The 27,279-nt window shown below is 47.1% G+C and overlaps 1 protein-coding gene across 1 annotated transcript; it reads left to right on the forward strand.

Moving 5' to 3' along the window:
- The first annotated feature begins 1,941 nt into the window (after positions 1–1,941).
- On the forward strand, positions 1,942–26,529 carry METRNL (meteorin like, glial cell differentiation regulator). Its single transcript, XM_048323786.1, has 4 exons — positions 1,942–2,232; positions 7,880–8,268; positions 24,830–24,889; positions 25,584–26,529. Exons 1-4 carry the CDS (start codon positions 2,120–2,122, stop codon positions 25,898–25,900), a joined length of 879 nt encoding a protein of 292 aa, XP_048179743.1. The 5' UTR covers positions 1,942–2,119; the 3' UTR covers positions 25,901–26,529.
- The last annotated feature ends 750 nt before the right edge of the window (positions 26,530–27,279 follow it).

The following is a 27,279-nucleotide window of genomic DNA, read 5'->3' on the forward strand; positions in this document are numbered from 1 at the left end:
ACCCACAAATGGAAAGGGATACATTGCAAAGGATTTAATCCTCGGTGCAGGAGCAGGCAGGAAGCTTTCAAGCTGGAATATCCTGCTTTAGCCATCGGATGCTCTCAGACAGCACCAGGGCACTTTGCAAAGTGCTTTAACAGGTACTAAGGAGGCTAACTGACCAAACTGTGAACAGGATGTAAGTGTTTGATGCTCCTCCATGAACTCTCACCCAGAAAAATCTGAGCAGTGCCCTTAATAAAGCTGCATGACAGACTCTTGAAGGAACAACAGGAGACTAAGAAACTCGCTGATCTGGAAATATTTTAACCCCTCTCCTATCTGTGGATGTACAATATCAATCTCAACCCCCTTGTTGCTTCTTTGAAAAAAATTATGTGGCACTTGGTATATCAGAGCACAGTCTGTGTGCAGCTGGATCATTTTCCTCCTACCCCAATCTATGATTTTTTCCCCCATTTATCTTGGCCCGGGTAGTTTGGGCTTTAGACTGATTCAGCCCCTGCACTTCCCTCACGTCCTGGAAGGCTTCGAAGGGCCTCTGTCACTAAGGGTTAAGTATCCAAAGTCAACAGCGGAATAAACAGGGACATTAAACAAGACAAGGAGTTATCCCGAGTGGTCATTAAGTGGTGAAGAGTAATACAAATAGGATCGAGTCCCAAGTGCCTTCCTTGTAAGTGGAGACACAAGAAAGTTTCAAGCAAAATCGTCAGCTTTCATCTACCAGGAATTGCGCCTTGGTGGAGATCCTGCTGCAAGCAGTCACCTGCTGCAGAGAGGTGCACTGCGGGCACCCAGGGCTGCATCCCTGGGATCAGGCTGTGGTCACTGCGGGCACCCAGGACTGTACCCCTGGGATCAGGCTGCGGGTCACTGCGGGCACCCAGGGCTGCATCCCGGGGATCAGGCTGCTGGTCACTGCGGGCACCCAGGGCTGTACCCCTGGGATCAGGCTGTGGTCACTGCGGGCACCCAGGGCTGTACCCCTGGGATCAGGCTGTGGTCACTGCGGACACCCAGGGCTGCACCCCTGGGATCAGGCTGTGGTCACTGCGGGCACCCAGGGCTGTACCCCTGGGATCAGGCTGTGGTCACTGCGGGCACCCAGGGCTGTACCCCTGGGATCAGGCTGTGGTCACTGCGGGCACCCAGGACTGTACCCCTGGGATCAGGCTGTGGTCACTGCGGGCACCCAGGGCTGTACCCCTGGGATCAGGCTGTGGTCACTGCGGGCACCCAGGGCTGCATCTCGGGGACAGGCTGCGGGTCACTGCGGGCACCCAGGGCTGCATCCCTGGGATCAGGCTGCGGGTCACTGCGGGCACCCAGGGCTGCATCCCGGGGCCAGGCTGCGGGTCACTGCGGGCACCCAGGGCTGTACCCCCGGGGCCAGGCTGCGGGTCACTGCGGGCACCCAGGGCTGTACCCCCGGGGCCAGGCTGCGGGTCACTGCGGGCACCCAGGGCTGTACCCCCGGGGCCAGGCTGCGGGTCACTGCGGGCACCCAGGGCTGTACCCCCGGGGCCAGGCTGCGGGTCACTGCGGGCACCCAGGGCTGCATCCCGGGGACAGGCTGCGGGTCACTGCGGGCCGCCCCCAGGGCAGAGGGTGGGTTTCAGTAACTTTCCCGGCCAAACGAAACCCCTCGGTCCTGCCCGTCATCACCCCTTCCCCACACAGGGGAGCACGGGGGGCCCAGGCAGGGCAGGAGCGGAGCGGGCTCTCACCTCGGGCCAGGGCATCTGCCAAGGGGGCGAGGGGCAGCGGCGGAGCCCGGGACGGGCCGTACCCGCGGGCGGCCGCTGTTCCCGATCCGGCGCCGCGTTTTGCCGGCGCAGCAAGTGCCGGCCTTGCCGGAGGAGGAGCGGCGGGAGGGGGAAGGGGGAGGAGGAGCCGGTACTCGGCCGAGCCGCTCCCGCCCCTCAGCTGGGAGCCCGCCGCCAGCCGGTGCGAGCGGCAGAGCCGAGCGGCGCCGCGCCGAGCCGGGATGCGGGAGCCGGGGATGGGGTAGCTGCGCCGCCCTGCCGCGCTCCCCACCATGTAGGCGAGCCCCGGGCGCTGCGCACATCGCTCCCCGCCGCCTGCACCGCGTTCGCACCGGGCCGGGGGGACCATGCGGAGCGCCCCGGTCGCCGGGCTCCTGCCGCTGCTCCTGGGGCTGCGGCTGCTGCTGGGCGGCGGCGCCGCGGCTCAGTACTCCAGCGACCTGTGCAACTGGAAGGGGAGGTGAGGCGACATCCTGCCCGGCCAGCGGGGAGCGGGGACTGGCACGTCCATCGCCGTCCCGCCGGGGGAAGGAGTCGATGCCGAACACAAAAGGGAGACGCTCCCGCTGCGGTGCCCGGCCGGGGCTCGGGGAACGGGGCGGCAGGCGGCGGAGAGCCGGGGCCAGGGGCGGATCTGCCTCCCTCGCTCCCGGCGGGCTCGCCGCGAAGAGACGCTGGGCAGCGGCCCCCGGGCAGGGAGGGATGGAGGGACCGGAGCGAGCCGGGCTCCCTTCGGCGGGATTGAGGGGCCGGGGCGGGCTGGGCTCCCCTCGGCGCTGTTCGGGGGGCTGGGAGAGGGAGGGCGGTGCCAAGTCCGCCGCGGAGAAGTTTCTCCCCGCGACCATCTTCGCCGCGGCTCCAGCGCTCGGCGGAGGCGGCGGCCGCGCCCGGGGAAGCAGAGAGGCAGCCCCGCTGGGACCGGCCCGGGATGCGCTGCACCTGCGGAGCGCTCCCGCCGCAGCCAGCGCGTCCCTCCCCGGGGCTCCTGCTGGCTCCCGTCCCCTCTCGTCCCTTCCCTCCCCCTCCGTGCGCTTCCCGCACTCCGCGCTCAGCCGCGCCGCAGCCCCGGGGCTCGCTCCCTGCTCCCGGGCACTCGCCCCGCGGAGATGATGGTGATGGTGATGAGCTCAGGGAGCAGGGGCTGGCACGGCGGCCGCGCTCCTGATTTATTCTAATTGCACCGGTTGAGAAACCTCTCCAGTTCTCAAGTGTTTATCTCCCAAATTATCTTTCCTTTAATTGCTTGTAATATGTTTAACGCGTGTGGTTGGGTCTGTGACCTTCTCCTCTCTTTATAGGTTTAAAAGAGCAACTCTGCTCAACTAGCAAGTGTTGCTGGGTCAGACTGACTTGAAGAGTAAAATGGTTCAACTCTAGTAGACTCTTCAGCTCTGACTTTCTTTAACGTAAAAGTTTGGCCGGCCTTTATCAGTGTTTTGGGTGTTTTGGAGTAGAGAGGATTCAAAGTGGGGAAACAATTGGATTGACTTTCAGCATCACGATTTCTTATCTGTTGCTGTCTGAAACATGGTGCTTGTTATTTACTTTTTTCTTTTTTTAGTTTTCTTAATAATTGATGCATAGTTAATAGCAGTGAATCCACTTGAAGATGAGTCTGCTTGATAGGGATCAAACCTCTGGCAAACTCCTAATTGTGTCATTTTTCTTTACCAAAAAAACTGCTGAAAATGCTGTATCTGCTTTCATTCCAAAGCATCCCAGCTGTGGTACTTACCTGGACCTTACCACCTGGTACTGCAGCAAGTATTTTAAAAGAGTGGTGACAAACCCCTGCAATTGTGTCCTGTTTGGCTCTTATTTTTGTCCTGTTTTCTTAGAGCAAGCAGTGACCACTCATGTCACTTGAGCAGGGTTGGAATAAGCAATGCCTTGAGTATCAACTAAGGGGGTGATGCTTGAGGAGGGGAAGTGAAATTTTGTAACTGAGTTTGGGATGAACCTGGTGATGCCAGCTTGGATTTACTCACCTGTTGTTGTTCTGGTGAGCTGAAGTGGTGACAGCTTCATGATGAAGCTTTTGGATGGGCAGGGAAGGAAAAGCACAGTTTAGTCTGGGTGGTTTGACTTGTGTGAGAGTTTTGGAGTCCAGGTGGGCTGGAGTCTTGGGAGGAGATAAAGTAACCCCAGCTGACTTAGGCCTTACTAGTGGCAAACAGGGGTTGTCAGAAATGCTGGTGGTGTTAAGGCCATTCAGTATAATCTGATTTGTCCTAAAACCACAGCAGTTAAAAAGGAAAGTAATTTGAGGTACCAGTAAATATAATTAATTAAATATTTCAGTGTGGATACTAAGAACTATATGGGTTAGAAAGAACTTTTTTTTAATGGGGAATATAATATTTTTGAAGTCATGTGATGATTTTTATATTGATTGTTAGGAAAAGTTATGAACTAGAATGCCAGACATAGTCTTTCTTCCCCACAGTGAAGTCATAGGTTGTGCTGGTGGATTTGAGAGTTGTATCCTCTTCTGTAGTAAACCTCAAGGTGTTTTCTCACCTTTATACACTTGTGTATATTAAAAACAACGGTCTTAAAACCAAAATGTTCTGGATATGTTTCTTTTCCCTATTAGCTTGTGGAGAAGTGATGAGCTTATACCTCTGAGTAGGATGAAGAGCTTCACTAGGATTCCTATAGATATCCCTGATGCTTCCAGGGAACTCTGATGCAATGCACATCCTGACACCTGCAATTAAAGTACAGGCCATAATAGCATCTTAATAAATAGCTTGTCAGAGAGCTTCCAGGAAAGCTTTGTTCAGGAGAAAGCAGAAACTTCATTATGACATGTTTGGTTATTACTTTTGCTGTAACTTCAGGTTTTTGTGCTGCAATGGCCTCTTGATGCTTTGGGCAAAAGGGAGTTGGTGACAGGCTGAGGATATGCTGGCCTGGCATGTTGGACTGCAATCTGCAGTACAGAGAATTCAGCTCTTACGTCGCTGCTTTTGTCCATCAATCTTGCCCTTGGTGTGGTGGACGCTCTGAGGAATTCTTAATGTTCTCTAGACTGTCATCTCTTATTAAAATCTCCAAGTTAGGAGCAAAAGTTCCCTGTGTTCATTGCAGGGTGCAGGGAGGACATGGGTACTTCTAGGGCTCTTCAGGACATTTTTAGTAGAGTAAATAAATAACTTAAGTAGATAGTGTGAATATTCCTCTCTTTTTCTTTAAATAACACCTGTTCCACATTGCAGCATAACAGCTCACTGCAGTGATATTGTAACAGGTTTTTCAGGGCAAACGTAAGGGGATGGCTGAAGCCAGGAAGGGAGACAGCAAGGAGACAGATGCAGTGATTCAGGATGTCCTCATGGATTGGTATGAGGAAGTAGCTGTAGAAATAGCTTGTTGTAGAAATAAGTCCCAATAAACAGCACACATTTAAAACAGGTGATGGATGGCTCATCCATCATTGCAACCATGAAACATCTGCCCTATGTCCTTGCCATATAATCAAAAAACCAAAACCGAAGCGAGCTTGGGAGAATAAAGTCTCCCAGGTCTCCATTGCTGTGTGGACATGGTGTGTGTGATGAGTGGCTAGTGAGAGCTAAACCGGGCGTTAAACAGTCTCTCAAGTGTGATGACAAATCATTCTGACTGAAAGCAAAGCGACAGGTTTTACTGGATGATGATGGTTGCTGTTAAATAATGTGAACATGTATTTTGAAATCTGCTTAACTTTTGAGTCATCCTTTATTATAAGGCTTAATGTGTGCAGGTACTTGTGCTTGATGTATCTAATGGCATCACTCTTGCCTGTGGGATATAATTGGCTTTCAGAAGATAATTTCAGAGTCCACCCTGTTTTTTGTTTGAACAGTGTGAATGTTTGAACAAAATTAACGTAGCTTTTTTTTTTTTTTTTTTTTTTTTCTGGCAGGAATTCACTGCCTCAGTGTTGTTGGGATCACTTGCAACAGAAGTTTCACTGCATGAGTTCAGAGTTTTGCTCCTGGTGTCTTCCTTCTGTTTAAGCACTCAGGCTGGAATGTGCCAGTCTAAGTCATGCAAAACCTCTGCAGCTTGTTTTGATGTCTTGAGTAGGGGCAAGTGATGTGTGAGGGTAACTTTCTGCCCCTTTGCTGAGGGATAACCTTTACACTGTTTAATTTTATTTATTTGTGGCTTGCACATAAACAGACTGCTGTGTTTTCTGTTGAGTGGCATCATGTATGTGCTGTGGTGAAAACTGATTTTGTGGACCAGATGTGGATTTACAGTCCACTTGAAATATCCCTTTGCAAGTAAAGTTTCCTGAATGTGTTAAGTACTACTGAATTTGAGGGCAAGAGACTAAAGGTTAAAAACTTGTCCCTCTTTTCTTCTCATCTGTGTTCTTGATGTGGCTTTCAAGATTCTTCCAAAGCACATGTTTGGAGGCTCTATTGTTATTAAATATGACTTTTTTCTTTCTGAGCTTCCTCATATAACCTTTATCAAGTGGGTCACACCGACGCTCACAATAATGAGTCACGTCAACAGTAAATGCAAACCATATGGTTTATTTTATTTCCCTTTTACACATTGCTTCTAGTTACTTTCTAAGTGCTGACTTGAATTTAGACCCTCTTCAGTACCCGAATATATCTTTGGGATGGGGAACTGTGTATTTGGAGGTTTCTGTTGAGGAACCAGAACTTGATGTCATCACTTGCACTACACTAAAATATGTTTTTGCCACAGATTTCCTGTGTAACCTCAGACAAATCACTTAACCATTTAAAATTATTTTTTCCCTGTCTTGATTCATCTGCCTATAAGTGGGAATGTTGTAAAACTTCCCTAAAGTCTTGCAAAGCAGACCTGTGAGGTGATGGAGAATCTGTTTTTGGGTAGTCCTCTACAGGCACAGGATAAAAGATGCTTGTGTTTGGGAAGTAGCTGCTCGGAGCGTAGGACGAGAAACAAGCTTGGTGCTGAAGTGATTTGCTCATACTCTCTTAATAGGTTTGTGACAGGACAGAGACTGGGACCAAAGGATTTTTCCCTAATGGCCCAAATCCTGCAGCCAATAAATCAGGCTTCCCACAACTTGTTCTTCCAGCTGCCGTGCCTGCACTGTGCAGTGTTGTATTGGGGCTTTGAGTCACTCTGGGTGAAGAGCTGGTGGGGTTGATCCAGCATCAGTGGTAGGCAGCAGGGGTTGTTTGGAGCTGCCTTCAGCTTAGGCTGTGGGCAAACAAGCCATGGGGATTTACTACTCGTTCTGCTTACACACGGTGGTTTGCTCTCCTCTCATTAGCAGCTGGCCCTGGGACCCTGTGCTGCTCGCCTATCCCATCTCTGTGGTCTCTGTGAAATGGTTGTTGGGGTGTTTGGTTTTGGCCATAGTAAATGGCCACATGTTCTCTTTCTTGCTGAGCACCCACAGCTGTGTGTCTTCTTGTAGCCCATCAGTGAAAGTGATAAACAGAGCTTAAACCTCATATTGGGGAGCAGTGGAGGAACAAGCTCCTACCAAAAAAAGCAGCTCAGTTCAGTGCTTCCCCAGCTATGACTAAGGAGTGAGGTGTCTTCTCTCCTCTCGCTACCTCCCAGTGTGGAGACTGGGGCTGCCCAGTTGGGCTAGAGGGTATCAGTAGCACATAGAGCATTGCTTTCGCTGCAGTTTACAGGGTGAGCTTGGCATCCCTCCCAGTTTCAGATCCATTGGGAATATAGACTTGGAAGGGGAACAAAGTGCTTGGAAAAAGGTGGAGTCTGATCTGTGAAGCTGAAGAACATGCTGGATTGAGCCACCAGGAAGGGAGTTTGAGCGTACGTGTTTTACTCAGTATGCACAGCTCAGCTGATGGGCAGTAACTGAGCCTGTAGTAATTTAATTGCTTTTGATCATGGGCTTATATCCTATTTAATTTTGAAGCCTATTACTAGTGGTTTGACATTTTCTTTTGGGGGATGATTTAAAATTGTCCCATAATATTAAGGCTGAAGTGTTGCAAGAGACCTGTGCTGCTGAGCTGGATGGGCCAACATCCAGTGATGTCCTGGGCTTCCTGCATTTGTTTGTCTTGAGGCTGGCATTCACATTGTTAGCTCTGTCATTTCTCTAACCTTCTCTTTCTTTCTTCCTCCAGTGGCTTAACCCACGAGTCTCACAGGAAGGATGTTGAACAGGTCTACCTCCGCTGTTCGGAAGGGTCAATAGAGTGGATGTACCCCACGGGAGCACTCATAGTCAACCTGCGACCCAATATTTCACCTGCCTCTTACAAACACTTGACTGTTTGCATAAAGCCCTTCAAAGACTCTGCAGGAGCAAATATTTATTTGGAAAAAACTGGAGAACTGAAACTCTTGGTCCGAGATGGAGACCGCAGCCCCAGCAGAGTGTATTGCTTCGGCTACGACCAAGGGGGCCTGTTTGTGGAGGCCACTCCTCAGCAGGACATTAGCAGGAAGATTACAGGCTTCCAGTACGAACTGATGAGCAAGGGGATAGCAGCTGATTTGCACACAGCTTCTGGTGAGTGCCGGGCTATTGTCATACATCCACGTCCTGTGTTGGATGCAGAACAGATGCTGAGTGAGGGAGTGAGCGGAAAAGTGGCTGGAGAGGAGTTTTGTGTGCTTTTAAGGGCATGTTTTATAAACAGAAATATTGCAGAAGAGTTGATTTGGTTTTTGTTTTGTTGCTGTATTTTGGGAGCTGGTAGCATAGGCTGAACTCCAGTGATTTGTTGAGGGCCGCAGTGTGAAGGATTCTCCCCTTGCAGGGGTGGGGTGTGTCACAGGAGGTGGCTTTACCCTGCACTGAACTCCAGCGTGAACTGGGCTTCCCAGCCTTGCTGTAACACTTTTCTAACTACTTTTTTACTCAGTTTTTAAGACCTCGCTGCATGTTTTGAATAATAAACATTTGAACAAGGAGGCACTCCTTTTCCTTGGTGTTTTTTTTCCCCTTTGCAAGTAGTGCTACTTGCTGACCTAATTATTGCTTTTTCTCTTTTTGGTTTTTTTTTTTATTTAAACAAGGAAAATGGTGTGTTCTTTCCTCAGCTTTCCTTACTACATTCTCCTGAGCATTGCTGTGCCATGGCAGAGCTCTTCAACACCGTGACAATACTTTAACAGGACAGTGTTGTCTTCTCTCTCAACCATTATGAAAAGCAAGTTTTGTAGTGGGGAGCTTTACTCCAATGAAAAGCTTATAGGAAAGAGGAGTGGACAAACTGGAAGCCTGTAAAGTCTGGTACTAAATAGCATTTGGAACAATGGCTCTAGGTGGGACCTAAGTGTGCTGAGCAATTAGTTTGAGAAGAAAAACTGGCATTTTTGGAGGATGACAGGGAGAAAGGGGAATTCCCTTTAGATAGGTGGTATCTGGTTCATGCATCTTACCCATTCAGAATTGCCTCTAGCTTTTATCCCCAAAACCAAGGAGGGGGGATTTCCAGACTAGCCCAAGGGACAGCAGATTTAGGGTAGTTTGTCTCAAATGACCTCGAGGGTTTCAAGGTTTAGGTATTTTAAGTGGGGAACCAGATTTGTGGCAGCCAGGTTTCTCTTTTGAAATGTGGGCTGCCTTTGCTCTTTTGGGTGATGGCAGCAGGACGAGTCCTCAGAGCACACTTGGGTTGACTCAGCCCAGGGCAAACCCGATGTTTAGTGAGGCTGTGGAGCCCAAGGGCCCTATGTAGGCTGGCCAGACCCTGCCGTGCTGATGCCACATGCTCTGCCTGAGATGCTCCTTGATAAGCGGTGGTGTGACTAATTAAACTGCAACTGTGTGTCCCAGGGATATCTTCTCTGGGATAAGTGATTGCAGAACTTGTTCCATCCTCTCCTCTCCCCTGGCTGCTTTCCACATCAGGCTCTGGATTGTGTGTTTGTGTATTTGTGCAGCCCTGACAGTGTTAAATGTTGTCACGCCAGCTCGGATGGGGCTTTATTTTTGTGCAGCTCTGAGCTGGACTCAGCTCAGCTGAGCAGAGCTGGGCTCAGGGCTGATGCAGTAACCCCGGGAACTGACAGGTGGCAGCTTTGCCATTAAAACAAGAAAAATATAAACACAAATATTCCAAATTTTAAGTCACGGCCATCACTTTTGCCTTGCTCACAACTGCTAGCTCATTATCGGGTGTTGTGTATTTTAAGCAGACTGCTCTGCTGCATCCAAAAAGTGCTGCTGATGAAGTGGGGTATCTCTGCAGAGCTGCTTTCCCAGTAAGATCATTTGTGCAAAGATGAATACACTGTGCAGAATGTCAGCTATGTAGTAAAATTCCATTGCAGAAGACATAAATACATTGTTTAATCAGTTATTTGGAGAATGTTCCCAGATTCAGTGCTGCTTTCTCTGCCAGGCTGTGAGGATGGAGACACAGGCTAATGAGAAGTCACTTAAACTTATTAAGAAAAGTCCTGTGCTTTTTTCTTTTCCAAAAAAAGTTGCAATTGCTTTTTCATGTAATGAAATCATATGACAGAAACACTGCTTGTCACTGCTGGGTTTAGTCTGCACTTAGATGGGGTTTCTCCTGAGCTTTGCTAGCACTGAGGACTTGCTGCTGACATCCTTTACCATCACAAGCCAGCACAAACTGCTGTGTTTTCAGAACTAAATGCTCTTCTTTACACATAGAATCTTGGAGGTTTTTAAAGCTGATGGGAGTACTTTTTCAGAGACTTTCAGAAGTCAAACTGAGGACTGAATCCAATTACAGCCTTCCTCTTTAATAGGCACTTTAAATCACTTTTTCAGTGACTGCTGTATTTTCAGCTGTAACAGACACTGGTTGAATTTCAGTGCTGTCTTATGAAACAATGTGGTGGGGAATCTGCTCCATTCTCCAAGTGTCTTGTTTGGCCAGAAGAAGCTTTTTAATAGTTCACCAGCAGAGCCTTCAGGGCAAACTAGAGATCTCTATTGTATTTTAAATTATTTCTCTTGCCTTTTTTTTGGATCCCCAGACTCCAGGGAGGGGCTGCACGGGGTGAAAACACGATGAAAATGCCATACATGACTCTTTCCACTACACACTTAGATGAGCTCTATTTTCCTATAAATATCTGTATGTGTGGGGGAACTGCCAAATAGCTGCCTTGTGAGGCTTCCACAGAGCAATATATTTGAGGCTCTTTGCAGTTTGTGGACTTTCTTTCTTCTGGAGCTGCTTCTAGTTTTTCTGTGAAATCCCAGAAGAAATGCCCTTTACTGAGCTGTTCGTTTGGAGGGGGAGTTTGCAATCACTGAAATCACTGGAGATTTCTTCACCGGAGAGGAGGCTCAAGTCAGAGGCAAGTGCTGACCTTAAAGGAGCTGGAAACTGGGTTTAAGGTTCTGCATTTCCCACCAACCTTCCTTCTGTCCCTTGTTTGCAAACGTGGCTGACTGTTTTTGACTGCTGCACGCTGGAAAAACGAGGCTGCTCGTGTCTCAGCTGCAGCTTGACAGAGTTTAGCAGAGCTGGCAGTAGGTGTGAAGAGGTGACAAAGATGTGAGATGCTGTTGTAGATGGGGTCTGAGATGTGCTGGGCAGAGGAAGCTGCAGTGCTTCTCCTGATGGCAGAGAGCTGAAAATCGTAAATATGGCATGATTTTCTTTCTACTTCAGAGTGGGGAGATGACTATCATAAAAGACCCAGGTGTGGGGCTCAGTAATCCAGCCCTTTCCTTGTGCAATAACTACTCGCTAACAACTTCTCCCTGCTTTCCCTAAATGCTCTGTTTGTTTCCTGGTGATAATTGTTGTACTCTGCCCTTGAGTTTACTCTCTCTTCCTAACCTGGCATCCCAGTGCTGATTAAAGGGTGTAAGTCATCTGTTTAATGACCTGTTGTGTCCTTAGAGTCCTGACATTGCAGGGTGCATCAACAAATCAACAATGCTTGGCATGGCGCCTGTGGTTTAATTAGAAATCCTCAAGTTTTATTAGTTTACAGCCGTTCTTTCCCACTTAATCAGAGTCAAGCAAATATTTCAGTAGAAAACATATGCAGGTTCTGACCTGGCCTTTCTCTTTTTTTTGGAAAGGTTGAATGAGACAAGGCAGTCTTAACAATTTTCTGGATTTTGGGGACTTAACCCTTTTCTTGGCTCTGATTCTGCCTTACCACATTCTCTCAAGATTTTCCTAACTGTAGGAAGAATTTGTACTATACTGATAGATTTTAATTCAGGTGACATCTGGTATGGAAAGTTTTTTACTGTGATAGTAACAAAAAAAGTCAAAAAAACCCAAACCAAAACAAAACAAGTAGTCAAAAAAAGTGCATTTCTGTGGGGTTGTAGTTTCTTAAGATGGGAAGAGGAGTGAAGGCAAACATGCCACAGTGCTTGACATCATTTAGTGGGAGTAGTCCCTAATAAGGGTCACCTTGGCAATTCAAGCATCTTGATGGGTGTGTTCTCTCTTCATATCCAAAGTGATGGTTGACTGAAAGTGCTTTTGATTTCAGATTAGGTTTTGGGTTGCACCCCTCTATCATTCCCATCCACGCTGATGGTCCATTAACTCCAGCTCATGCTTTGCAGCCTCAGTGTTTGTCCAAATGAAGAGCTGAGGCACTGTGACATTTTGGCCTGAGGCCATTGGAGAATCAGCAGAACTTGTTTAAGTCGTTGAATTCTGTTGATTCTAATCTCTTCTGCTTGTGCTGGAAGAAAATACTCTGAGTATCAGCTATGCTGCCCATACAGGCAAGTAGGTGGAGGTTTTGGCAAAAGTGTTGTTTGGCCACTTAGTCCCTACGAGTGTTCTGAAGGTGCTGACCCACACGAGCTGCTCAGCTGTGCCTGGTTTAGGTCTGCCGTGCACCACAGCAGACTGCTTGCATTAAATTTCTATGATAACTGTGAAGGTCCCTTGAGTGTAATTTACTTTTTGAATGCTTCAGCTTTTGCTCAACTAATCTGGAACAAGAATCTGTAGGTTTGACTGAAGGTTTTGGAGAAGAAGGTGAATCCTCCTCCCCATCCCACCGAAGGACCTTTATTTTGTTACCTAAAGTCTGTGTTTCAAGAGTGTTGCTTCAAATTCTGGGTCCAGCTTTGTTCAAGCTGTGTAGTTTGCTTTTCCCATTGCATACTCATGGGGATGGCTGTAATTTAGTTGTCAGAGCTATATTGAAAGTCCTTTCATTACCCACCTGCTTTTGTGCAGTAAAGAAGTCAAACTTTAACAAAAATGCCTCTTTATCTTGATGGCATCTACAGACTTAGTGCAGGTTCTATTAACTGTTTTATATGTTTTTTTAACAATGCTGGGTACCTGGCTGAGAATATTAATACATAGGAGGTACAGCACTTAGGTGGGTATCTGAAAAACAAGGCAAAACTGGATAAATCCAGTTAAGTAATTAACAGTATTCGGCTATTTCCTGTATGCTGTTAATTCACTGTCCTGAGGAAACAGATTGGAAATTCAGAAAGCTCGTAAGTATTTGGGCTATAGCAATGTTTCTGCTAACAAATGGCTTTTTAAAGCAACCTTCTTAACTTTTGATCTTGAATGCAGTGTGTGTTTGGCAGGGGTGGGGCACCAATCTGCCCTATCTCTGCTGGTATCCTCACAGGGCTCTATTGTCATTCCAGTTTGTAGGCTCCTCATCTCATGCTTTCCTCTGGTTCCTCACAAATATCCAATCTTTTTCTTTATTTTTTTTTTCTTTCTTTCTTGGAGGTTGGATGTGCTGCTTAGCTTTGTGACCTGAAGCAGCAGATCATAGAATCACAGAGTGGTTTATATTGGAAGAGACCTTTAAAGTCCATCCAGTCCAGCCCTCTGCAGTGTGCAGGGACACCTTCTGCTAGACCACATTGCTCAGAGCCCCATCCAAGCTGGCTTGGAATGTTTCCAAGTTTAGGGCATCTACCACTACTCTGGGTGTCCTGTTCCAGTATTTCACCATCCTCACACTGGTGTATTTTTCACTTCTTGTCAGAGTGGAAACTTTCTGGTGTTTTGTGCCAAGGCTGGTGAGCAGGAGGCCGTGCCCGGTGTGCCCGCTCTCAGCCAGGGTAACCGTGACTGTGCTCCTCGCTGCCGTGGGCAGAAGAGGTGATGGAAAGAGGCACTTGGAACACTTAAACTGGAAGTCCCCATGACCTTTATGCTTAGCACAGGTTCTGCCTGAGTAATTGTGACCATCTGAGATGTTGGCACTGTGCTGTGTGGCAGAGTGGGAGCGCGCTGGGTGCTGCAGGGGGTCTGTTCCAATACACCCCATCAGATCAGAAAAATGGCTTGCTTTGTATTTTTCCTCCTCCCTGTTTCCCGTGCAGGTTAAAACTCTCACACCTCTTGGGGCTGGGGGGTTAGAGCTAGATGGTTTTAAGGCTCCTTCCAACCCAAACCATCCTGTGACTCTGATTTGCACAGAACAGGCTGATACTGCATTGCTCCCACTGGGGGTTGCAGGTGAAATGAAGCATGAACAGCGAAACAGAGTTGAGGGATCTGCTCTGTAAGCCTGACACAAGCCTCACACCTTGCTGGATGGCTCACCTGTGCACTTAAAGCTTTGATGGCTTGTTTGCCTTTTCTCTGAAAGGTCATAAGCAAGCTTTAAGAGAAAAACACCAGGAAACGACCTTTATTGCAGTTTCTCAAAATACACTTCAATAATTGGCCGTATAAGGGATCCTCCTGCCACTCCTGTTATAGGATACAATATTTCAAAGGGGGTTTTTGTCTGTGTGCTCCCCCTCTTTGCAGGAGTCTTTCCACACTAACTTGTCTTTCCCATAGTAATGGCTAATCCCAAACTTGGTACAAAGTAACCTTGAAAATATAAACAACATTCCCTAACCCTAATGTGCTAAAAACCCATTTAAAGCTAGTTTTTGAGGGTGTGTCACTGAACTGCGCGTCTTGGATCAGCACCTAGCTGGCTCAGGCTGGCTGCAGTGTAACACTGCCTGGAGTGGGATTAATTTTGAGAAGCTGGAAACCTGCTCCAATTATTCATGTGCCTGAAGTGGTCAGGTTTGTGGTGAATGATTGACTGGGTGGGAGAGTTTGAGAACAAAGTTTTTGATTTTCTTATTTTTTCCTGTGTGGAATGGTTTCAAAGTGCTGTTCTGATGCTCAGGGAATGTACACGCTCTTACATCATCTTGAACTGAGCAAGGATGATGTTTTGGGGATCTGAGTCTGAAAAATATTGGACTAAGAAGTCTTCACCTAAAAGAAAGCCCCCACCAAAATTGGGTGGATGTCCTAATTCAATCTCTTGTTCTCCCAACAAAATGCTTTTGCCAGCATCTTCTCTGGCTCTGCTTGCCCTTTGATGCTGTCGGACAGGAGTTGGTTTTGCAGTGGGCAAAGGAGGTGACAATGGGGCTGCAGTGATAAATACACAGCTGCAGGGGAGAGGGGGAAGCAAATAGCTTATTTTTGCTAGACTGGCCACAAATGCCGTTAGCTTATTTCTCAACTCAGTGGGCAGTCAAAACCAATAAGCAGTCAGGTGTATTGTCCGGGCAGCTGGGGCTCTGCTCTGCGCTGACCTTTGTGTACCACCAAAGATGGGCCCACAAACAGAGCTGCAATCCAGCCCAGTTGCTTGGCAGTCTTTAATAATGCTCTGTGCTTGCTCTGCAAAACTGTTTAGTTTGCTGATTCCTGAGGCTCTAGTTAAAGAAGGGATGAGAGGGTGGGGAAGCTGCATTCCTCTTCCCACTTACTGAGATGTGGGCCAAATCTTTCCTGTGTTGGGAGTCTTGGTTTGCAGGACAGAAAATCTCTTTCACCTTAATCTGTGCTAGAAGCCAGAAAATATTCACTGTAATATTGCACAGATACTTGGAAGATATCCTGGACCTAAAGCTGTGATATGTTCTGTCTGACCTTGGGAGGTTTAATACTGGGTCAGAAAAGCTGCTGCCCTATGAAGCCTTGATCCAGGTAGCCTTTGGTGCTGGTTCAGATTTGTGGAAGGATTTTTTTGGTTTTGTATTGTGTGGGCACCTCCTGACTCCTTTATGGGATTTGAGCATTAACTCCTGCAATGGGCATCACCTCTGGTGTTTGCCCATATCCTTTCTGTATGGAAGCCCTGGGAGAGCTGGAGTGATCAGAGGTGCTGGGATACACACACAGAGCTTGTCTGGCATTCCATTGCCCTGTCTGCCTCCCAGGATCATTCCCGTTTGTACAGGATGCACCTCTGCCCCACCAGAACTGCCAGTAGCTTTACAGCAATTTCTTCTGTCTGCAAGTGGATGTCAGAAATTTGAGAGGAAAAAAATGTTCCTATGTGAAACTGGTGAATGAACTTCGTAGGATCGAGCACTGTGTGCTTTTAAGTAGGAGTAGGTGATACATCTCAAAGCTTTTACTGTTGCAAATGAAAAATCTTAAGTAGCTTTTTTTTTAGGCTAACTGAACAATGTTGCAGCATCGAGGATCTCTCGTGTAGACGTAGCCCTTCCACAGCCCTTCTAAAGAGTGGGCTGGTCAAATAACATGGTTTTATAATGAAAACTGGCCTTGTTCCTTCAGAGCTCTCCCACATACCAAAAAGAATTTGATTCCTAGAAACAGGAAGGAGAAGGACCTGTGTGGAGCTGAGTGCATATACGCTTTTTTTTTTTAAAGTCTCACTTAATCTTTGATCTGTCATTACTCCACTCCCAGGGTTTAACTTTAACCAGCCACTTGGTTCTTAATTCTATTCCTCTGCTCCATAGGAGGCATTAATGGACCGGACCGAAGAGGAGGGAGGGAGGGAAGGCTTTGTGTTCCTGGCAGGTTTCCAGCCTGGTAGTAGGTGCTGGTTCCAGCCTCTCCTGTAGCCCTGGCAGGGGCAGGGAGAAGTGCTTGGCTACACAATTTCCCCAGGGCATGGAAGTGAAAAACACCTTACTTGTCCATTTTCTGCCGTGCAAGCACTGCATGACATCTCAGCTGAGTGCTGTGCTAGCTATGGGAGACAAAGCCCAACAAGGCATCAAAAACTTTATAACTTCACGTTTTCCTTGATCTGACCCGTGCGAGCTCTTACAAGGCTTTGGCATGACTTTTTCTTTAGAAGAAAGAAGAAATATTTTCAGCACGAATTTCGGGAGGGGATGAGCCAAGCCATAAATCTTGGCAGGTTTTGAGTCAGGGGAAGCATTCGCTTTGGTCCTGTGTGGCGGGCGGGCAGCGCAGGGGTGCGATGCTGCAGCTGCCTGTGCTGGCACGTTCTCGTGGGCTGACAGTGAGGGACACTCAGCCCCAGCCCTTCTGCTGCAGGTCAGAGGGGATCAGAGGAGCCCCTCAACCATCCAGAGGCACCTCTGACTTCCAGCAACTCGTTTCTCCTCATGCTTCCCATTCCTAATCCCCCTTGGGCAGTAGTGGTAAGTTTGAGGAAGGAGAAGAGGTATTTTCTGTGAGACAGACAAATAGAGCTGCTTTTTTATGGCTTTATAGTGGTGTCTTGTGCACGTAGAGCAGGAGAAATTCCCAGCAGTTATCTTGTTGCCATCTTTTCCCTCTAATTGCAGTTAGGGAGGGAGAAGGGGAAAGCAAAAAAAAAAAAAGCAGATGTGTACAGGTGCTGCTTGCACAGGAATGTGGGCTGGTGTGGTTGCAGAGACACTTCTCGTTTGCTGGGCCCTGCTGCAGCAGAGCAGAGAGAGGAATTTAACTGGACATCTGATCTGCTGAGTGGGGCTTTTTGGACACAATATATTGCAGACTTGACTGTAATGGAGGGTTTTTATAGAGCTGTGATGCAATGGGTAAGTGTAGGAGCTGAGCTGGGGGTTGGCACTGATCCAGTCACCGTTCTGTCTCTGCCCACCCCAGTGCTGGGGTTTGCCACAAAGGAGAAAGAGGAGAGACAGAAAGAAGTGTCTTGAAGCTATGACACTTCTGATCATTTCTCCTGGGTTGGTGCAACTCATGCATGGAGGTAGAGTTTAATAATGTCTAATGCTGCTTAAATAAAAACTGCTCTGTGGGTTTTTCATTCCTTTTGTTTTGTTTTAAATTTTAAACAAATGGCTGTGTTTCTAGCTGACCTTTCAGCTCATTTGTTAGAATGGCTGCTGCATCTTGGAACAGCAAAAAGGCATCAATCCCAAAGGATCCTTACGTGCTCTGTGTCTGCTGAGCCAAGTTTCAATTTGAAAGCTGTTGCAAATGGAGCTTGCCTAGTACCAAATCTCTTCCTCACATTGTTTACATAAATAGTTAATCTTTGGTACTTAGGGACTTTAATACCCTCTTGGAAGACAGTTCTGTGAGAAGATAAATTTCTGGTTTATGATCTCTTGTCCTAACGTTTCTCGGAACACAAAGGTCATCACATCTCTAATGGTGAGGTTTTACAATATGCTTTTTTTATTCTTTCTTTGCAGGAAGGAAGTGGTATTAACTCTATTCTCTTGGCACAGTCCATGCCACAGCCTGCGAAAGTCTGCATTTCATTAAACTTATTTGCAGGTTTCAATCGTTCTTGGCCAGTGTCTGTATTTTCCAAGTTACTTCTGGAGACTTGTACACGTGTGCAAGTTGAACTGAGTGTTAGAAACGAGCTAAGGCAAGGAATGGGAATTGACACTTCCTTTTCTGAGGGGATAAAGTCACCAGTATCCCCTCTTCATACAGAGAGGTCAGGGAAGGATGTCCATTGCAGCATCATGATGTCGTTTCAGCTGCTCCATCACCATCTTGTCCTGTACCAAATCTTGGCTGTGTTGTGCCTGTAAGAAGAAGGAAACCTTCGAGTTTTGTTTCTGTGCTCATGATCCTTGTTCCAAGTTGCCTCTTCTGCTCAGCACAGGGGCTCAGATTAACTTTCTAGCAAATTGAGGGATGAACACTTCTGCCTTCAGAAGAGCACTAAACTCTCTCACTGTGTTATTCATTAAGCTTGTATTCATCAGAGAAGCACAGTCCCTTTGAAAACCTCATTGTGGCCTTAAAGGGAGCTAACAAAAAAAAGAGAGAGTGTCTTTTTGCATGGGCAGATAACGATAAGATAAGGGGTAACAGTTCTAAACTAAAGAAGGAGAGATTTAGATTAGATGTTAGGGAGAAATTCTTTACTCTGAGGATAGTGAGGTTACTGCTGAAGCTGTGGCTCCCCCATCCCTGGAGGTGTTTAAGGCCACGTTGGATGGGACTTGGAACAACCTGGGATAGTGGAAGGTGTTCCTGCCCAGAGCAGGGGGTGGGAACGAGAGGATCTTTAAGGTCCCTTTTATCCCAAGCTGTTCTGTGATTCCGTGGTCCCATGTCTGAGGCTTATTGATCCAGAGAGCTGGGAGCAGCGCAAGTCCAACCCTCCTGTTTGTTCCCTGACTTGGTGTTTTCCTACTGACATGCTGGAAAAAGTGCAGTGCTTGCAGAAAGCCCTGTAATCCTATCCCATCCAAAGACAGGAAAACCTTGTAAAACAAAGGAGTGATGAGAGAGCTCCTCTGTGTGTTGTGACAGGGTGTCAGTAATTTCCAGCCCAGCTGTGGAGAGGTTCTGTGTCTTCTGGCCCTGTTTTCCCTCACTGTGTGGCTGCAGGTATTATGTTAAATGCAGGTGTGCTGGATGCAGCTCTGCTGGCCTCAGCTCGCAGCCAGCACGTTCCTTTTAAATACGAGATGCACTGACAGTGCAGATGCATTGATGTAGTTTTAGGTGGTGTTTCGGTGTGGGGGTGGTGAGGGTTTTGAGGTTGAATGTTTTTTTGGCTTGCTCAGGAAGAGCTTTCTGAGGTGGTGAGGAAAGTTGAGATGTATCAAGAAAGCAAAGGACTAGTCACAACCTGGTAAACCAGAGTGGTTATCAAATTCTTGTCCACCCGCACTGCAAAGTAGCAGATCTTTTTGTTTGGGATATGAGCTGTGGGAGGTTTGCATCATGGACAAAATGCCCCTTCAGAGAGGAAGCACAGGTGTACTTAAGAAGAAATAATTACAAGGATTTATTTCACTTTATAATTAGTTAAAGCAGGATCAGGGCAAGATTTAATTTTTTTTCTTGCTCTTATGATGTTTGCCCCTAAACTCTTGTCTCCCAGCTAAATCACTGTCCTGTAAGCAATTGAGACATAATAATTTTTGCTTAGGACACAGAAAAATAATGGAGAAACACACCATCATTGGAGAAACCACATCTCTATTTTTAGAATCTGCTCTCGGAAGTCTGTACTCTGTGTTTCCAGGAAGGAGACTCATCCCATGATGCCCTTTCCAGTACGGGTGCTGCCAGCAAGAGCTGCCAATTACAGAGCTGCCAGCAAGAATTTGAAAGGTGTGGGTGGGTTTCCTTTGTGCCCTAGGAACGAACGCTGATGTCAGGCTGAGGGAGGTGGGTGTGTGGCTGGAGGTGCTGCAGTACAGGCTGGCTGGGCTTAAATCAACCTGGGCTGCAGCAAAACCCACCTGAATGTCTTGAAGAGAAAAGACTACTTGTTTTAATCAAAAGATTTAAACCTAAAACTAGCAGAAAATAACTCTTCAACCCTGCCTGGACCTCCTTGGTAGCTTTTGGTGCTTAAAAGGTCTGATTGCTCATCGGAGGGTTGCTCAGAAGTACTGAGGTGTGGGTGATGCGTGCCACGGAAGTGCAGATAAGGAGCTGTGTGTTTTCCTCTCTCACCATCCACACCTTCACCACACCGCACGCGTGCACCCGCTTCTTCATGAAACCAAAGGGTATTCCTCGGTGAAGTGGTTTTCTGCAATTACTTTGTGTTGAACATTTTCACTTCTGCTTAAAATGTGTCTCTTCCTGTGCATGCTGCCGGCACAGGGGTGGATGTTCAGCACAGCCTATCTGGGGACATAGGATGGAGGTCTTTTGGGCTCACTAAGGGGAGAGTGGGATGGTGTGGACAGCCCTGCAGCACGGCTCATCGGGTGTTCTCGATAGCTGTGAGGTTGTGGAAGTGTGCTGAGAAAAATCGGGACAGGCAGAGGAAACTTCTTGCTTGTGGGTTGGAAGCTGGTTTTGGGGTAAGGTCAGGTCAGTCAGACCCATGGGTGGCTGTTGAAATACAAATGTTTCAAAAGAAGACCAGGCCCCTTCATGTGGTTTCGGTGACGCCTGCAGCCAGAGCCAGCACGTCTCGGTTGCGTGTGTCCTGCAGGGAGCTGTCATCCTCAGCGATGGCCCCTCCATAACCCCCACCTCCTCTTTTCCAAGGAAAGAAGGGGGTTACGTGCACACAAACCAAGGGAGGAAGGACTGGAGCTGTGTGTGTGAGCTGAGAGAGGACAGGGACCCCACCCAGCGCTCCTGAGGCAGAGTGCTAAACTGCAGCACTAAAGGGGCACTCAAGATCCACCCACAATATTGGGGAAAATCCTGTCCAGACAGCCCAACTCCCTGGTGCTGGCAGAGCTGGGGACCACCTGAGGCTCGTGGCATCTCCTCAGGGCACATCCCTCTCTCTTACCTCGCATTTCTGCCTCCCCGTGGAGAGGTCCAGGAGAGGACCAGCAACGTGTCTGACAAAGCTGTTGGCCAACAAGTGCGGTCTATTGTTAGCATCGCCTCGTCCTCCTCAGTAACACCAGGTTCAGAGGGCAAATCGCTCAAAGCAGCTGGGACATGACTGCTGGCTCGTGAGGAATGATGTAATTACATCTCCCTCTGCGGGGAGGTGAATAGAGAGGCCTTTGGAGGCACTGGGCTGGGGGTTGGAGGGAGAGGGCTGCCTCAGGTTACTTCAGGTCAGGATACTGTCAAAATCCATCAAAGGCACTCCCAGGAGAGTCAGCAGCCGACGTGCACAATGCAGGCTTTATGCCACCGGTGGTGGAGTTGAATTATAGGCATCTGGGCTTTAGAGGACTTCAATAAAGTGTTGCTTTTCTATCTTTTTTTTTTTTTCCCCACCTTTCCCCTGCTGCTGTATGAATTAAGGCTCTTTGGCTCATGGAGTTTAAAGGAATTAGAGCAGCTGACGTTGATATTGTTATTGCAAGTTCACAGGCTGGCTTTTGGATGCAAGAACCTGGGCAGCCCTCGAGACATCCCCAGGGAGTCAGGATCTGGCAAACACAGCTGCCTTGTTTAGTAACCAGGCCCAGTTCCCTAGAAAATGAACATCTTCACCTGCTGTGCACGAGTGAAGTGCTTTTCTTGGTTGGTTTTTTATTTTTTATTTTAGTTATAAGGATGCTTCCTGTTCTAGCCTGAGGTGTGTGTGTTATTTTGACCTATGGATGGAGCAGAGCACCTGCTGCCCAATCCAAAGGGAATGAGTGCTGAACTTCAGCTAAAGTCACGAACTTTTGTGTTAAACACGCAGATTCCTTCATGGCTGTGATTCAAAAGAAAGCGTAGGCATTGCCACCTCCGAAGGATTTAGTTTCTTTTATGAGGCTTTATAGGAATGAGGCTTTGATTGTAGCCAGTGGATGTTATTTGCTTTTTAATGGTCCATTTACCTCAGCAGTAATCCTTCACAACTTGCTTCCCATCTGTGCTTCCATACCTTGTTTTTGCCACTTGCAAGATCTATTTGATACTCTGTGAATGCAGATGTGGGAGTTGTCCCACAGAAGAGGATTTTTGGTCTTCCTCTGTCCGGAGCTGCAGAGATGGGTGGTGGAAAATGGCTGTTAGAGCAGCTCACATGCCACCACACTGCTATGAGTCAGCTGGACCTGAAGCAGGTTTTAAGTAATGATCTAGTGTGAGCAATGCTGAGCATTTTAAATTTCCTTTTGTATTTAAAAAGGCTGCAGGATTTTGCCTAGGGTCCACAATTAAAATGATTTGGTTCTGTGTACGCATGGAGATTTGTTCATTTGATTTATTACTGTGTCAGTCTATTTAAGTGGAATGAACCACTTTTAAAGCATTTTGTTTTTCATCTTTAATGCTGTTGCTTGTGTTGCACTCCTCTTGAGAGCAGAAATGCCATAGTCATTTTGGTGTTTTCAATTTTCTGATGGGGTTGGATGGACTACAGAGATGTCTGGCCTAAACCAAGACTTAAAAAGGCTGAGATGCCTTTTTATTATGAGGTCTTAGCAGAATGAAATATAAATCCAGCTGTGGGTTTAGAGGATGTCCATCAGCTGTACTTTGTTTTGGAGCTTGTGTCCATGTGAGAATGCCATGGGATTTGTGCAGATTTGCAAGTTCCCTCTTTTTGGTTGATCTAAGTCAGGTCCTCATTTGGCCAGAGGGAGGCTGGGGAAGAGGGACTTTTTCCCTGGATGGATTTAATAGGTGCCATGAATGAAACAACTCCACAGTAGGATGTTTAGGGACTATAAGACTTGCTCAGGGAAGTGGTGGAATCACCATTCCTGGAAGTGTTTGTATGGATATGGCACTTGGGGACAGGGGTTAGTGGTGGGCATGGTGGTGCTGGGTTAATGATTGGACTCGATGATCTTAGAGGTCTTTTCCAGCCTGAATGATTCTGGGATTCTATTACAATTTTCTTTGTCAGGTGAAGCTTCTGCGTTTGGTCTAGCCATAGATCAAAATCTCTTGAGTCTAAAGCTTGAAGTATCTTTAGCCTGAATTTATTCTAGTACTGCAGTTATGTCCAGGCTTCATCTGGTTCTGCATTTCTCATTATATTAAACATTTTCCAAACTTTCCCGAAAAAGAGAGCTGAAATAGCATGTGGGGAAAGAAGGGCAGGGAAAGCTGGCTTGTTTCTGAAAGCCCTGGAGGCATTCAAACTAAACAGAAATGTGATTGATCCAGATGCTATTTTTCCTATTCCTTGACTCTTCTTTTGGAGCTTTTTAAGCTCCTTGAATGATTCCTTCAAATATCCCTGCCCAGAAATGTGCATTTTACATTTCCTTTAATCCTATTAAACAGCGTGTTACACTGTGTATGAATCATCTGACTGGAGCAAATCTGGTGGATTTGGTTCAATAATCCTTCTTTCTGGATCACTGCCTTTCTGGGTCCTTGGAAAAAACAAGAGATTTGCCGTGTCTTGTGTCAGAGAGTGGCTTGTGCTGTCTGACAGGAGGGCTGAGGGAGCATCGGCGGCACCAGCTGCGTGTTGTGGAGTCAAGCTTAAATCTGCTTTCAAGTGCAATGGATAAACTTTGGGAAGCAGGTGGGGGGAGAGGAAGGCCGTGACTATTTGGGAATCTGGTAACTAAGTGTTTTCAGATGTTGAGGTTCAAAAGCTGAATTTTTTGGGGGTGGGGAGAAGCGTGGTAGCTTCAGTTTGCAGTTTGGTGATGGACTGTGTGATGGAATCTCATCTTCCAGTCGTCTCCAGCGGGAGCCCTGCTTTGCTGGAGTCTGTGCCTGATCCAGGGTTTCCATTTTTCTGAATGATGTGTTGAGATGACACCAGGTGACAGACAAGGTTCTGATCCCTGTGCCACTGTGGACAGACTCACTGAGCATCGCCAGGCAGGGCAGATCCTGATCATAAGCAAATTCCTGAACTCAACAGGGTGTTATAGAAACATCTGTATTGCAACTACAGCACCTTCTCCTCAGAAATATCTGGCTGAGTACAAAGAGGAGCCACATTCTTGCATTGATTAGATTAGTGCAGATATCCAAGTGTTTCCAGCAGTACAGGAAATGGTCTTTGTGCTGCTTGAGCTCAAACAGATATGGGCTCGAGTTTCCGCTTTGCCTCAACGCCCTCCAACACATGCATTGGGGTTTTTTCCTCCCCTCTTTGCCTCCCCCATTCTGTAACCTCCTGGATCTTTGATGTGGTGATGACTAAATGGCCCGACAACACTTGATAGAAACTGTAAGAGAGAAGCTTATCAGAGTATAGAAGACACATGATCTGAAAGCTTTTGAGTGAATTTACAGCAGAGCACCTTGCAAATGCACCCAGTACCAAAACAGGTTTTGCATAAGTGCAGTGAGTGTGTGCAGTGTTTGCTAGACAATCTATCCCAGCGGGATTGGTAAAGAGATCCACATTCCTGCTTGGGTACAAAAATCTCACTGGGGCTCTGGGGTTAACTACACTTGTTGGAGTGGAAGAGATGCCAGGCAGATCTTTGGACTGATTGTGCCCACGTTGTGTGTGTTTGTCAGTCACATTTTTGTTTCGTTTAAATGGTTTATTTATTTAAATTTCTTTATTTAAAACTGCTGTCTAGTCCTTTGCTAATTCTGACTCTTCCTGCCCAGCTCCCTGCCGACCCTGCAGTGACACTGAGGTCCTCCTGGCTGTCTGCACTAGTGATTTCGGTGAGTTGTTGTCTCCCCTGTCCCTTCTCCTCCCAGTACCAGCGTGGCCCCCATGAACACCGACAGACACCTCCTTACCCTTGGCAATCTCCACCAGCAGTAAATGTGGTCTAAGGGTGCTGGGTACACAGAGAGTTCTGAGGACCTCAGAACTGTCTGCCCAGCTGGCACCAGCCCAGGGTGGACAGAGTGACACAGCAGCCATGGCAGAAGGTCAAGGATTTGGGTGCATCTAGGAGAGGCCATTACTTGTTGCCCTACAGTGTTGGTTGACTTGACAAAAGACCGAAAGTTTCAATAATTGTCCATGCTTCCCTTTTAAAAGGGAAATTAGCATTAGCTGTATCTGTAATGACTGAAGAACAGAAAGTAGGTTGTCAGGGAGAATTTGGCATATATCTTCCTGTTAGAATTCTTCTTCATGATTAATGCTATTTTTCTGATGTAGTTCTTTTTCTGTTTAAATTTACTATATGTCTGCTCTTTGCTGGACAGATTACAAATATAAACCATAAAAAAATGCAAATATATACTGGTGGTTACCAGATCATCTTAACTCCCAAAATAACAAAGAACCAAAACTTGGGCTGCTGTAGTGAAGTGTGTTCCCCTGGCTGCACAGGCCTGAGTTTGGACCAGGGTCTTCCGAAGCATTTTTGAGTAATTCATCCTTAAAACCTTTTTCTGTTTCCAGTGATCAGAGGCTCCATTCAAAACGTAACGAACGAGGCAGAAGAGCAAGAATCCGTAATTCACGTCCGTGTCAACAAACTGTACAGGCAGAAGAGCAAAGTCTTTCAGCTGACAGGGGAGAGTGGGAACTGGAGAGGACAAATAAAGACCTTGCTCGAGTGTGGGGTGAAGCCAGGAGATGGAGACTTCCTTTTCACGGGACGTATGCACTTTGGGGAGGCCAGGTTAGGCTGTGCCCCTCGTTTTAAAGACTTCCAAAGGATGTACAAAGAAGCAAAAGACAAAGGGCTAAACCCATGTGAGATTGGCCCAGATTGAAACCCCCTGTTTGGCTGAAGATCTCTTTTAGTGTTTGGCCAGGAATATTTCCTGGCTGCAGTGGAAACTCTGAACAAACCTGGTAACTGAGGCTGGGCAGACCTGGAGGCTGAGACCCCACAGCCTGCAGTGCTCACAGGCTAATGGAAGCAACAGAGGTACGAGCTCAGAGGGCTGCCAAGCAAGAAAGGCTGGATTTTTAACCAATCTTGTCCTTATGAATTAAGTTATTATATTTTTTTAGTGACTTCCTTAGGAAAACAAACAAAGAAAACTCCCATGTCTTAATAAAAAAAAAAACCCAAATGAAAGCCAAGATGCCTTTGTATCTTTTTAATACTAATTTTTAAAAATGTCTTAAGCTGATGTAGCATTTGGTATGGCGTATTCTGTATAAATGGCCAAGAATGTGATAGAGCACGGTAAAACATCTTAACATTGATGCTTTGTAAAAAGCTTGGTGTACAATTCAAAGTTGTTTCTTATGACAGAAATTTATGGAGCCAAACTCTTGTGTGTGTGTGTTGTTTTATTTTTTATTTGAAAGAATGTACAATTGCCGCCTGCAATTTTTTGTCCGGGCTGGCAAATTCTTTCCATTCCAGAGAAATAAAGGTCCCTGGATTTGACACATGCTGCTTAAAATCTTTATTTTTTTCCTTCTTCATAAGGCTGATCTCAGCTAGTCCAGATGTGCTCAAAGATCAGTTCTGGGCTGCTCCCTTATTTTGTGGCTTCTCTGAGCAGAACCAGAGTTCCTGTGAGGCACTGGGAACCGCAGTGTTTTTCAAAGGGGAAGCAAGAGCTATTTTTGGAGATTTTTAGACATGTGTCCAGGCAAGGCTTTAAGTGTTCTTCTCTCTGATGCCAGCGGTGTTGTTTTGGGACTGGCTCCAAGGGCAGGTTGCCCCTTCGTGTTTAGCTTGAAGCTTTTAAGTGTGCTGTAGCTTGGCATGAGGTGGATGTTCATGCCTGTGAGTCCTGGGGGACACGACCAGGCCACCTTATGAAAAATAAACACTTTAATCAGGGTGGGCTCATTCTGCAGGCAGTGTCCTGGGAGGTACAGGAGCTCTCCCCTCTGTTCTGCTGCTCCCCACAGCCTGCAGTGCATCACTAATGGTGCCTTCACAAGGATTTTAACCTCTTGCCCATGTTCATTCTTCAGCACTCTCCACTGCTCCAACTTTTATTTTGGGCCAGCAGGTTCTTTAAATAAAAGGTTTCTACTCAGTGTCTCTTTCTCCCTCATCCCTCACCTTTCCTTCAAGTAACCTGGTTCTGAGGCTTGGGGAGGGCAGTTCAGGGGATGGTCTTGGGTGGGTGCAGGAAGTTCTGAGATGGATGGTACGGAGATGTCCTATGACACTTATCAGGGG

This window comes from Corvus hawaiiensis, chromosome 19 (assembly GCF_020740725.1).
Source record: "Corvus hawaiiensis isolate bCorHaw1 chromosome 19, bCorHaw1.pri.cur, whole genome shotgun sequence".
In the NCBI taxonomy this organism is placed as follows: Eukaryota; Metazoa; Chordata; class Aves; order Passeriformes; family Corvidae; genus Corvus; species Corvus hawaiiensis.